This window comes from Punica granatum, chromosome 2 (genome assembly GCF_007655135.1).
Source record: "Punica granatum isolate Tunisia-2019 chromosome 2, ASM765513v2, whole genome shotgun sequence".
Lineage (NCBI taxonomy): Eukaryota > Viridiplantae > Streptophyta > Magnoliopsida > Myrtales > Lythraceae > Punica > Punica granatum.
In genome coordinates this window covers 41,757,969-41,769,194 of record NC_045128.1, presented here as the reverse complement: position 1 = coordinate 41,769,194, position 11,226 = coordinate 41,757,969, and the positions used below count along the sequence as shown (strand labels likewise).

The 11,226-nt window shown below is 42.3% G+C and overlaps 2 protein-coding genes across 2 annotated transcripts; one reads left to right on the top strand and one right to left on the bottom strand.

Annotated features, from left to right (window-relative positions):
* The first annotated feature begins 3,036 nt into the window (after positions 1 to 3,036).
* On the top strand, positions 3,037 to 5,042 carry LOC116196796 (dentin sialophosphoprotein-like). Its single transcript, XM_031526699.1, has 2 exons — positions 3,037 to 3,933; positions 4,086 to 5,042. The coding sequence occupies exons 1-2, from the start codon at positions 3,346 to 3,348 to the stop codon at positions 4,236 to 4,238; spliced, it is 741 nt and encodes a 246-aa protein (XP_031382559.1). The 5' UTR covers positions 3,037 to 3,345; the 3' UTR covers positions 4,239 to 5,042.
* Positions 5,043 to 7,549: 2,507 nt separating this feature from the next.
* Positions 7,550 to 10,294, bottom strand: LOC116195144 (frataxin, mitochondrial). The gene is made up of 5 exons (XM_031524124.1): positions 9,988 to 10,294; positions 9,575 to 9,647; positions 9,061 to 9,108; positions 8,886 to 8,980; positions 7,550 to 8,029 (listed from the first exon to the last, which is right to left on the bottom strand). The coding sequence occupies exons 1-5, from the start codon at positions 10,212 to 10,214 to the stop codon at positions 7,900 to 7,902; spliced, it is 573 nt and encodes a 190-aa protein (XP_031379984.1). The 5' UTR covers positions 10,215 to 10,294; the 3' UTR covers positions 7,550 to 7,899.
* Between the last annotated feature and the right edge of the window lie 932 nt (positions 10,295 to 11,226).

Below are 11,226 nucleotides of genomic sequence, written 5' to 3'. Positions count from 1 at the left end.
GGTCCGATCCAGATACTAGGGTGTAGAGTGAATAAAAAAGATTTACCTTTGCACATATCACATGTTTTCTGATGGAATACGGACAACATCCACATTATGTCCGAGTAGCTGAGGAGACAGACTTTGAAACCAGTTGAACTTCGCCTGTGCAGGTTCGAACTGTGCTGTCCGCGGTTCACGGTTCACCTTTTAATTTAATTTAATTTTATTTTTTGGTTGGCCATCTGCCACAACTTGGGGTGTGCACGGGTACCGAGTATACCCGGAACCGGTTGGAATCTACCATAACGGGTAGGGTCCGGGTAGCTCGTATTGAAAATAGGATAGGTTCCGGGCAGTAAAATTAGAAACCTGTGAAAATCGATTCCAGTTCCGGTTCCTGCTTACAAGGTACCCGGAATCAGTTATTTATTAAAAAAAAAGAGAAAAGAGTAAAGTTACTATTTTCTCTAATGAATCAGAACATAGGCACTTTGTTGTGTGAGATCGTATTATGGATGTTCAATTTTATCGATGGATTGATGAGACATATTATTATTTCATTGTTGTGGATTAATCTAAATTTTGTTGATATTCTATTTGGCGTAATTACTGATTATGTATGTGATATTTTCGATTTTATTTAGCGAAAAGAAAAAATTTACAGGTTCCAACAGGGTATCCGGAACCTGTGGTATAATACAGGTTCCGGGTAGGTTCCGGTTCCATAATTCAATAGGGTAGGGTCCGGTTCCAAAATCTTGCAACCTGTCCCTTACAGGGTAGGGTCCGGAACCGATCACCCCTAGCCACAACTATCTATTCTTTCTTTCTTTCTTTTGGGTTGGGCCTCGGCCCATTAGTATGCCCTTTGACTCTTAATAAATCAGATTGACAAGCTATGGACCGAGTGATTGGTAAATGGAGGATTCAAATCAATGGACTCGCGGTGGTTGTGAATCGTTATAGACTGAAATGGCAGTTGCTGACCTTATTATCCCGATAACCGTCTTCCCACCACCTTTCTACATGTGCCCGGTGCCAGTCGCGAGACAGAAAGAGCGAAAGTCACGATAATTCGCGATTATGAAGTGAGTACTTGAAGGATAACATTATTTTCATTATTCATAACTGCAATCGTGTGCGAAGCATAATGCAGATTCTTCTCCTGCACCATTGAGGATGCAATTTCGCAGTACTCATGCACAATATAATGGATAAACAAATTTTTATCGCATTCAAGCTAATTGATGCAATTGAATGGACCGACGTCCAAAAGGTTCATTTAGATTATTAATGACGCCTTTTAAATGTGGGGCTCAAGGCACGGTACCATCTACCCACAGAATATACCTTCAAACAAAATTTAAAAATCCATATATATTAAATATTAAATCTAATGAGTGTTTTCCCACTTTACGTGATAAAATAGAATCAACGAAAAATTTTCCGGCTCCACTGGAAATGTGCTCTATCGATGCAGGTGCAAATGCAATGCAAGTGGTACTTCCTTCTTCAACCCTGTCTCTGACTACTCCTCTCTCTCGTCCCCTTGAAATATAATATATATATATATATATATATATTAAAGAAGGAAAGGGCTTTAAATTATTGACCGAGAGAAATAGGGGGACCCAGCCAGCAGACCCAACCCAAACCCCACACTTCGAAATCAGGTGAAGCCCACGTGGTCCAGCCGCTCTACGTGAATGGTGTGGCGCCACGTAAGCAGATCGGAATCTTCAGCAGTATCACCATTCCACCTAATACGACACGTCACCACCCCAGTTTAGGAAAATTGGGGAATAAAAATATCTTCCAGCATCGCAGGTAGAGACCATCACCAGACACGAAATTATTCGGCGGTGGTGGTCGTCTACCCTAAAACCCGAACATCCTCATAAATCGATTCGGTGCCGATCTCGGTCGACCCGTAAAACTTACTGACTCCATCGAAAAATTTAATATTCGGATGCTAAGGTGGCCAGACACGATGCATTTGCTGCTGGGCGGGAAGGTGTTACGGAACACCACTTTCGGACCACAAAAGGAAGCGAAATGGGGTGCTCCATGAGGATCCAACACCTGGCGCTTTCACTCACCACAGCCTTACTTTGTTTGTTGTACATCTCCTTCCCTCCATTCATACGTTACCTTGCAAATTACACATTATTCCTCTCCTTCTCCTCCTCTCAAATCCCTAGGCTCTCCCCCCTACTTGCCTACTTTGTGAAGCCTTTCCTAGGTTTATTCCTGACATGACAACTTTACCCCCTCCTCTTAAAAATATTGGTTATGCTTTTAGCGTAACTTCGTGCTAAAATCTTGAGAGTCAAGAAAATATATTATTAGAAGTATTTTACTTTTTAATGAATTAATTCTGCTCAAGTTGAATTATTCGGATTCATTGGACTTTTATAATGCTAAGATACATGCTTTTAAAAAAAAAGGTATACATTAAAAGTTTCGCGAGGAATGTCATGGGAGCGTGATTGTCGATGAGCAAGTGCCGGCTGCGGTGGTTCCATCGGTAAGTTTGTATGGCTGGATGATAGTGCTGATAAAAGTGACCGGCGCCTGAATGATTACGTTAGTAAATTAATCACTGGTCCGATACAAGAAAAGACTAAGAATTGCTTGGCGTGCGAAGTAAAGTGTTGTAGAACGGGGTGGGTGAGATGGTGAATCTGTAAGGATGACCGAGTGGGTTACGAGTGATTTTCAGTAAATTTGACGACAATGATTAAAAAAAAAATCAATGAGACGTAAGCAAATACGTTAAAAATATATTATATTGAATGAATAATCTCCTATTTGAATAATGATTAGCACATGCTGTATGTACCTCCCCACCTCAAACACGCGGATCAAACCTTAGAATTAGGAGACCGTGAATGAATGATCTAATCTTAAATAGATAATTAATATCCACTTAGATATGTGATTGGCAGATTTTATTAAGCATTTTTTTAATATTTAAAAAACTGGAATAAGATATTGCCGGGTGTGGTATTTGGTAATTATGAGGAACAAGGAGGTTTATCTTTTTGGGCCACAGGACAAGAAGTTGCCCATTTCTTCCATCTTCCCTCTCCTCCTCCTCCTGCTCTTCTTCTTCCCTGCTCTTCTTCTTCTTCTTCCTCCTCCCCATCTTCACCCACTCTGGTGGTTGCAGCAGCAGCAGCAGAGCAGAGTGCAGACGAAGTCGTAACGTGAAGGATACACGGAAATAATAATTATTAAATAAATATATAAATTTTTTACGGAGAAAATTCATAGACCGTTGATTCCATGAGAGGATAGAATCAGAGGACGGGAAAATAACAGTGTGCGACCGCCGACTGTGAGTGGAAGAAGGGAAGGGAAATGAGGAGCTGTGCGCTCTGCAAGGTCCAGGCGAAGACCTTCTGCGAGTCTGACCAGGCCGCCCTCTGCTGGGACTGCGATGCCAAGGTCCACGGCGCCAACTTCCTCGTGGCCAGGCATTCACGGACCCTCCTTTGCCACGCCTGCCAGTGCCCCACCCCGTGGACGGCCTCGGGCGCGAAGCTCGGCCACACGGTCTCCGTTTGCGACGACTGCTTCAACGGAGTGCGGGCCGGCGAAGGCGCCGAGGAGGGGAGCGGCGGCAACGACGACGACATGCGGGACGACGAGGGCGACGCTGATCGCGACGGTAGTGACGCCGATGACGACGGTGATGATGTGATGGAAGACGAGGATGACGGAGGCGCTGAGGATGAGGACGGCGGCGGCAGCAGCGAGGGGGGAGGCGACGAGGACGGGGATAATCAGGTGGTGCCGTGGTCGTCGACGACCCCTCCGCCGGCAGCGAGTTCTTCGAGTAGTGATGAGTCGGTGAGTCGGTTATATTTGGGTGGTAAGCGTGAAGGGGTTAGAGCTTCGTCTTCCTCGAAGCGAACGCGTGGGAGTTCAGCAGATCTTTGCTCGCAGGTCTGCAGTTGATCTCGTCTCTGTTATTTCTCTTGAGTTAGAATAGATGTCTCTGCTTCCGCTTCCGGTTCACTTTAATAATGTCGTTCTTCGGCAAAATTAATTGCCGGGATCACCGACATCGATATCAATGATGGGATCACGATTTGCAGGAGGATCTCAGCGACTCGTCTTCTCGAGGAAAATCGGGGAAGACGTTAATGTCGTCCAAGGGTCGAGCAGCTACCTCGACCGGCCATCTGATGGCCCGGAGAGTTCGACCTCGACCGGTGATAAATCGTATCCATCGCGGTTATTACGATTGACAGGTTTTAAGCACGGCCCGATTTGATCTTTATATTAATGTTAACTCGTTAGGCAGCAGCTCTGTTATTCGCAGAAAGTGTGCGAGAAGAATGTAATTCAGATTCATATTGGTAGCAGTCAGCAGCTTAGTGCTATATCAAAGGTTGATTGAGGCAGAACATCACCGCTCCGGTATCCCATTTATGCTCTTTTGCTCGTTCGGCACGAGTTATGAATGCGCGAGGCGTGATCGGAAGATGAAATCGTTCTGTTTTCTGGGAAAGAAATTTTTTTGTTTTTTTTTCCCCTTCCGGAAAACAGCCCTTTTCACGGTTTTGATGGAATTATAGCCGGAAAATTCTTGTGGGTCGTTTTCGATATGGAATGCGACTGCTGGAGCGGGTTACGGTTCATGTCATTCCACTTGTCCGGAGGATTGTCGTCCCAGTTAGGTCAAGCTGTCCGTAGCCATGGATTTGGTTGGCGGGGTTGAGGGCCGGGCTACTTTGTCCCGAGGAGATGAATCTTTATTAAAAGAAAAGGTCAGAGGAGAGGCGTTGATAGTTGACCCAATTTGGACCATAAGTTTTATATTCTTCTGTCATTTGTAATGTCAAAATGTGTGTGTGTGGCAGTTTTATCATCATCCCAATAGCCTCCCTATTATTAAAAAAAAATAAAAAAAAAAAATAGAGTCTGTACCCTAACCGGAAATGGAGACCATCCTTCCAAGAGACCTTGGGACTGTTGAATTCAGGCCTTCTTATATAGAGAGCTCTCTCCCCGTCCAACGATCTGGAATAATAGTATTTTCAACGGTGAAATTTTCTATTGCCAAGAAGGAAGAGTTTGTCGTGTGGCTTGGTATGCGTCTTCCGTTGACGGGGGGCAGGGCATGGGGTGCTTGTTCTGTCGAGCCACACGTTTTTTAGAGTTCCTTCCTAGCAATTCCATGATGTTGAAAGGCCCCTTTAATTTCTTTGGGAGTACATTGGTGGAAGGCATTAAGAGGCTATGATTGTTTTGGTGTATCCAATAGCCAGCTCCTCAGAGGTTGGATTCTAGCCATGGGGTGGGTGCTCTCTCTCGACCTTTTTTGTGCGATCAGTAAGACAAACGGCCTAGTCATAGTCATTTGGACGCGTTGAATTAGTATTTGGTGGAAGTGTGTGGAGTAGTCCATCCAAGTTTATCCTCGCTGTAATGAACATGTTTATCCAAGGCTAGGATTCTCCCTTGTCATTGAGAATGTCATCTGTCGTAGTCAGTCGCCTGTGCAGTTTCGTGTCGGGAGAGACAGAGACGTTGTCGTAGGCATCGATGATTAGCTCTCGATGGGTCGCCCATACCGGTTAGAGGTGTAGAGGGTTGCAAGCCCTTCGAAAGAGAGCCGCTTAAACACGGAGGAGATGGGGTCTGTTGAAGGTTTCATTGAACGTTATCGACATCTTATATAAGAAGGAAGAATTGATCGAAGCAAGGACATCTTTTTCTCTTTATCTTTTTCTGGATCCATGGCGATCATGATTCCTCTTGGTGGACCTTAGTAGATGATGTTGATCGCTTCCCTCGTGTTAGTTCTCTCAAGTCGATTACACGGGTCCATGGAAATTGTTTCTATTCGTCAGCTGTGGGTAGATATTTCGGAATTTCTTTTACATCAATATTTAGCAAAATATCTTCCGTTTTTTAATGACTCCCTCTCTGCCCAAATGTGAACATTGATCACAGTCCTCCTCCCTTTGTAATCACTCAAATTTAAAATTGAATAATTAGACTATTGGCCAGTTCATTGCCGGCCATCACATCAAGTGGGAGGGAAGGATTTTATGGTCCAGGAATTTTGAAGCTTTATTGAAACAATTCTTTATCATGTTTAACCCCTTTTAATCAGCAATTGTATAATAATAATTATTATAAAATCAGTAAAGGAGGAAGCTTTTGCGGAACCATTGGAAGAAAATTGTGGTTCAAGTTGAACGAAGGGTTCTCCTGCCCCACATGGATCGTATGATTATCGCAATGTTTATTCATTCCATATTTTGTGGATGATTTCTCTTCTGAATTGAGCCTATTGTCAATAGACAACCTGCTACTTGCCATTATTTTATCGAAGGAAATTAACGACCAGGAAACACGCAAATTATCTATATGGTCCTAGACCAAAACGAAATCAGACTAAATCTTTTGGAGATACCCGGGGGGGGGGGGGGGGGGGGGGGGGGGGGGGGGGGGAATTACATGGATGGCACGTGAATTTTCAACGATAAATGATACTTAAATTATATTAACTGCAAATGATATTGTTTACAGCATCTGTGTCTATCCATGTCCAAATGATTATGATTATAATTTATCCGAGGAATAACTTGAGAGCAAAGAAAGGGTTCAAGTAGGATGAGTTCTTCTTGTGGTGGAGAATACTCGAGGAGTTGTGGTGGTGGCGATGGTCTGAAAATTTTCAAGCACAGCCGAAATATATTTGTATATGTATATATATGTATATTAGATAGATAGATAGATATATAGATAGATCGTATCAGATCAGATCAGCAGGGCAATCATGTATTAGATCATAGGATTCTGCTAGTTTATGTGACAACGACACCAACATATATTTAGTACGTAGATCGTCTGTTATCTTCTTTTTTAGCTTTTAAATAAATCACACTTCCGCCGTATACTTCCAGGACGAGACCAATGAAGACGAAGACGATGATGATGATGTCATTTCCATGTCCTCCTAACAATACGCCACCTTTCCATGTCTCTCAATCATGGCCATTCATTCACACATGCTCTTACTGGGAAGATGATAAAGGCTCTCCCTCTTATATCTCCTTTGGTTTTGTTTTTTGGTTTTTGATGATGACAAGGTCGGGTTCTTGTTTATGTTTTGCTAGAACTCCACATAAAATGTGAATGCACGATGGTTAGCTTCAGCCTGATCGCCATGGGCCAGGCGGGAGGATCTTATGATATGCATCAATCTCGGGTTACTACAAAACTTTTAGGGATACGTGACGAGTTAATTATCATGTCGAGATACCGATCACCTGGGAAGGTTCCGAACGCCACATCCCTGTGTAGCTCAACTGCCGTCTTTGTCAAGTGCGGTTTCATTCTTTATCTCGAAGTTTCCTAACGAGCTATACGAGTCCTGAGCTCGAACCCAACAGGCCCCCCGTTCCCAATCATGTGATCTTCCAGTAAGATAATCTTTCCCCCATGCGGGCTGTCTGGAATCAAGAATCACCATCGGTATCAGTTATTAGATCTGCCAGTTGTAAGTCCAAAATTATCATATCACAGTCGATGATGACGCCCCTCATGCTAAAGACCATTCACTTGCAGAAATTCACATTTAAAATGCAAACTTCTATGTTTAACCATTTGCTACATTTATTTGGAAGAAGGACATCAGTGGACCGCCAAATATTGAGGCTACTTCAAACCAACATTAAGGACATCACCTAATGATCCCTAATTACCCTGCCCAGCTGATCCTCAACACTACATTCTGACACTTCTCATTAATAACTCGGAGAATGACTAATGAACTCACCCTCAAGAAAACTGAGAGGAGTCTGTAGCAGAAAATATTAAAAAGATCTGCAAGATACAGCATAGCGCCAGAGCTGCTAGGAAACATGGTTAACAGGCAGGGACGACGAAGAGCTTTCACGAGAGATCGATGGGGTGACCGCAAAGTTTTTCTAACTCAGCCTCTAAAAGTCCGAAAAGATTGGCTTTGGTTCTCCTGTAAACCCATGTTTTGGAGCTCTGGTCCCAATCAAATCTTGACGGACCACTGCAACAAAAACCAGGCATTTCAGAATTCATATAGGAAGTCAATAAATTTTTAAGGTAACGTAAAATACACATACAGCTGAGAAACATTAAAAAAGAAAAAAAATGATGGAAAGCACTGCATCCAGGATGATGAGCAGATTTTGACAAGTAGCCCATGCAGTTAAATAGTCAACTTCATCAAATAATGCATCTCGACTGAGAGCAGCTCCGATACACAGTAAGAGGAAAGCATGTCCAAGGTTCCCCAAATCTAAAGAACTCTCGGTATAATGGGGTAACCACATTTGAGATTAGTTTAAGCATTCTACTTGTGTGCAAACAGATTTTTTTTTTTTTTTTTAAAAAAGGAGCAAGATATTCTACTTATGAATCTAGAAGCTGCAAAACTTTTCATGGCAAGGTTGCCGCTGGACAGCACCTTGAGAGGTTTTGATCCTATTTATGTTTACATCATTTATACATATTAACATTCCACGAGACATGATCAAATGGTGAGAAGAAAAGTGAGGGAGAGGTATGTCACCCCAGAGCCTCAATAATCAGAAAGGAACAAGGCGGCCTTCAAGTAATGCGGATAGGACTAACTCTACATTACAATTACCTATATCATTCAGAAGAAAGAATGAAAAGGGATCTTAAATTTCATTTAAGAAAAAAATATAGAAATGGAGTTCCTATGTTGTACGATACAACTCATAATTTGACTGCTCCTCAAAGACTCCTTTTACTTTCACAATTGGTGAGCTCCAAGCAATCACTGAAAGAGTTTTTTTCATACTACCAACTGCACACATTATTAAGCATGATCTCCCCAGGTCAAAAGTCTTAACCAAGAAGAGCTATCCAATTCATACCTTACAGGGGAGGATAGCCAAATCTGCCTGTTTGGTGTCTGCTTGTTCAGGACATACGTGCCTAAATCCCCAAGTTTGAGCGTCAAAACATCATTCTGACAATGAAAAAGGAACTTATCAGAAATCAGCAAGAACATTAACTTCAAGGATATGGGGATCATATATACTTCCTCACCCCATAATCCACGTCAAAACCATCAATATCAACATTGTCCCCGTATTCCTGCAAAATACAAGAAAAGACAAATAAAAGTGTAAGCAAGTCCTTCGTGTCACAATCCGACATGATGCAGAAACTGATCTATTTAAAGGTAAAATTGTTCCTGGATTGATTCGAAAGCATTCGGTAGACCAATCACTGATTAAAACTAATCAAATAACTGACCCCATTGACTAGCCTTGCCTCGCTGCCTTTTCCTTTTCTCTAAAATGTCTATCCATAATATAATGGAAAGTTGAAAACACATCTTTCTTTTGGTATCTACTACACACAATCTCAGATACCCGTTGCTAACAAGAGTTATGAGACAACAGAATGCTATGCCAGAAGAAAAAATACGTGCACATTTTTAACAAATAAATCCAAAGGAAATGGAAGTGAATTGTCCCGTAGGAAGGCGCTTCATTCCAAAATCTTCCCGTTTATTCATACCAATCATAGATTAACTGCAATGCATAGCAAGTATTACCTCGAATTTTTCTTGCAGGGTGTGGATCGTGGAATCTGCTAGCTTATGAAATTGGTCCTCCTGCAACATAGAACTGTATTCACATTAACTCATAGGCACAACCACCTCTGTCCATTCATATCTTTCACCTTATTTTTTTATTTTTTTTTTTTGAGATGCAAATTATTCCTCCATTTCCTGTCCACATATATACATACAAACAAACCCAGATAGATATAACAGCACAATGGATCCCGAAAAGAATGCTCTTTATTTTTTTTTGGGGGGGGGGGGGGGGGGGGGGGGGGGGGGGGGGGCGAGGGGGGTTTTGTTCTCTCCATCAATACTAGCATCAGCAAAACCGATCAACACAACAGGGCACACGGTTCATTAAATCATCCGAAGTACAGTCAAAGGGGGAAAAGACTAAGTACCAATAGTCAATTGCAGTTGGGACTTGAGCATCATCGAGGTTCAACGGGCTAGAGCAGAAGCTCCTAGGATTCGTCGGAGAGGGAGAATCGAGAAAGCTTTCATGGAGAAATACTAGTAGTCTGGGACCTCGTGATAAGACTCTAGGCGAGAGCGGAGCAGTCGAAGGAATCGGAGGCCTTTGAAGAACTCTCGAGACCCATCTCCGGAGATGCAGCTTTGACGCCATAGCTCTGCTCTTCTTCAGCAGCTGAAGATGAATCGAAGAATAAAAGGGGAAGCTGTTATTTTTACTTCGGTTCCGTAGGGGAAGTCTGTTTCCGGGAGTTGCCGTGCCGACCAACCGCTTTATGGGCTTTTTATTGGGCAGGCTGACAGGGGATTGGGCTTGGAGGGCTCATTGTTACTTTTGGGCCAACCCAATATAATAACAAACGTTTGAGCCCAGCCAGAGGTGTAACCAAATAAGTGAGTCGCGAGCTATTATTAGAGGAGTGCCAATATGTGTCGTATCATATTTAAATAGGTCATATCTAAACGGATTCGTGTCAAAAAACTCTAAACCCGAACACGACACCTTTAATAAACGTGTCAAGATTTTCAAACACGAATACGACATGTTTAATTACAGATTAAAACGGATATGACACGTCTAACCCATTTAACTAAACGTGTCTAAATATGTATGTATACTTACCTACACGATATGACATGATTACCTTTAGGTACATATTATACATACATAATATGAAGCTATTAACTTTAATTACACTTTACTACACGATTAACATGATAAAAACACCATAAACGAGTGATTTATATAAACAAATTTAGATTATTTTATTGTACTTCCTTCTATAAATTGATATAATATGTGAAACAAATTTATTAACATGATAACACATAATATAAACGGGTCTAACCGTGTTTAAACGGGTTCACACGGGTTACAAGGGTTGAATCCGTTTAAACACGTTTATTTATCGTGTTTAAACGGGTATTACCGGTTTAGAAACGAAACACGTTTAGCCTTAACTCAAATCCGCTTAACTCCATGTCGTGTTATCGTGTCGTGTCAAATACTACCGGTCCTATTCTTAGTGCACTGCAGGAGCTGAGGTTTCAGCCTTAAGTTAGCCGAGCTCGAGCCCGAGTGCACTAACCGGCTGATAAATATTGAATGATTCGAAATTGACAAGCACAAAGCCTGGGCCGACGACATCCGTAGCTTTTCAAAAGCA

Coding starts and splice junctions, on each gene's coding strand:
- LOC116196796 (XM_031526699.1), top strand. CDS start 3,346: ATGAGGAGCTGTGCGCTCTGCAAGGTCCAGGCGAAGACCTTCTGCGAG. Junction 3,934..4,085: donor CAGCAGATCTTTGCTCGCAG/GTCTGCAGTTGA, acceptor CACGATTTGCAG/GAGGATCTCAGCGACTCGTC.
- LOC116195144 (XM_031524124.1), bottom strand. CDS start 10,214: ATGGCGTCAAAGCTGCATCTCCGGAGATGGGTCTCGAGAGTTCTTCAA. Junction 9,648..9,987: donor CCAACTGCAATTGACTATTG/GTACTTAGTCTT, acceptor ATGTGAATACAG/TTCTATGTTGCAGGAGGACC. Junction 8,981..9,060: donor GTTTTGACGTGGATTATGGG/GTGAGGAAGTAT, acceptor TTTCATTGTCAG/AATGATGTTTTGACGCTCAA.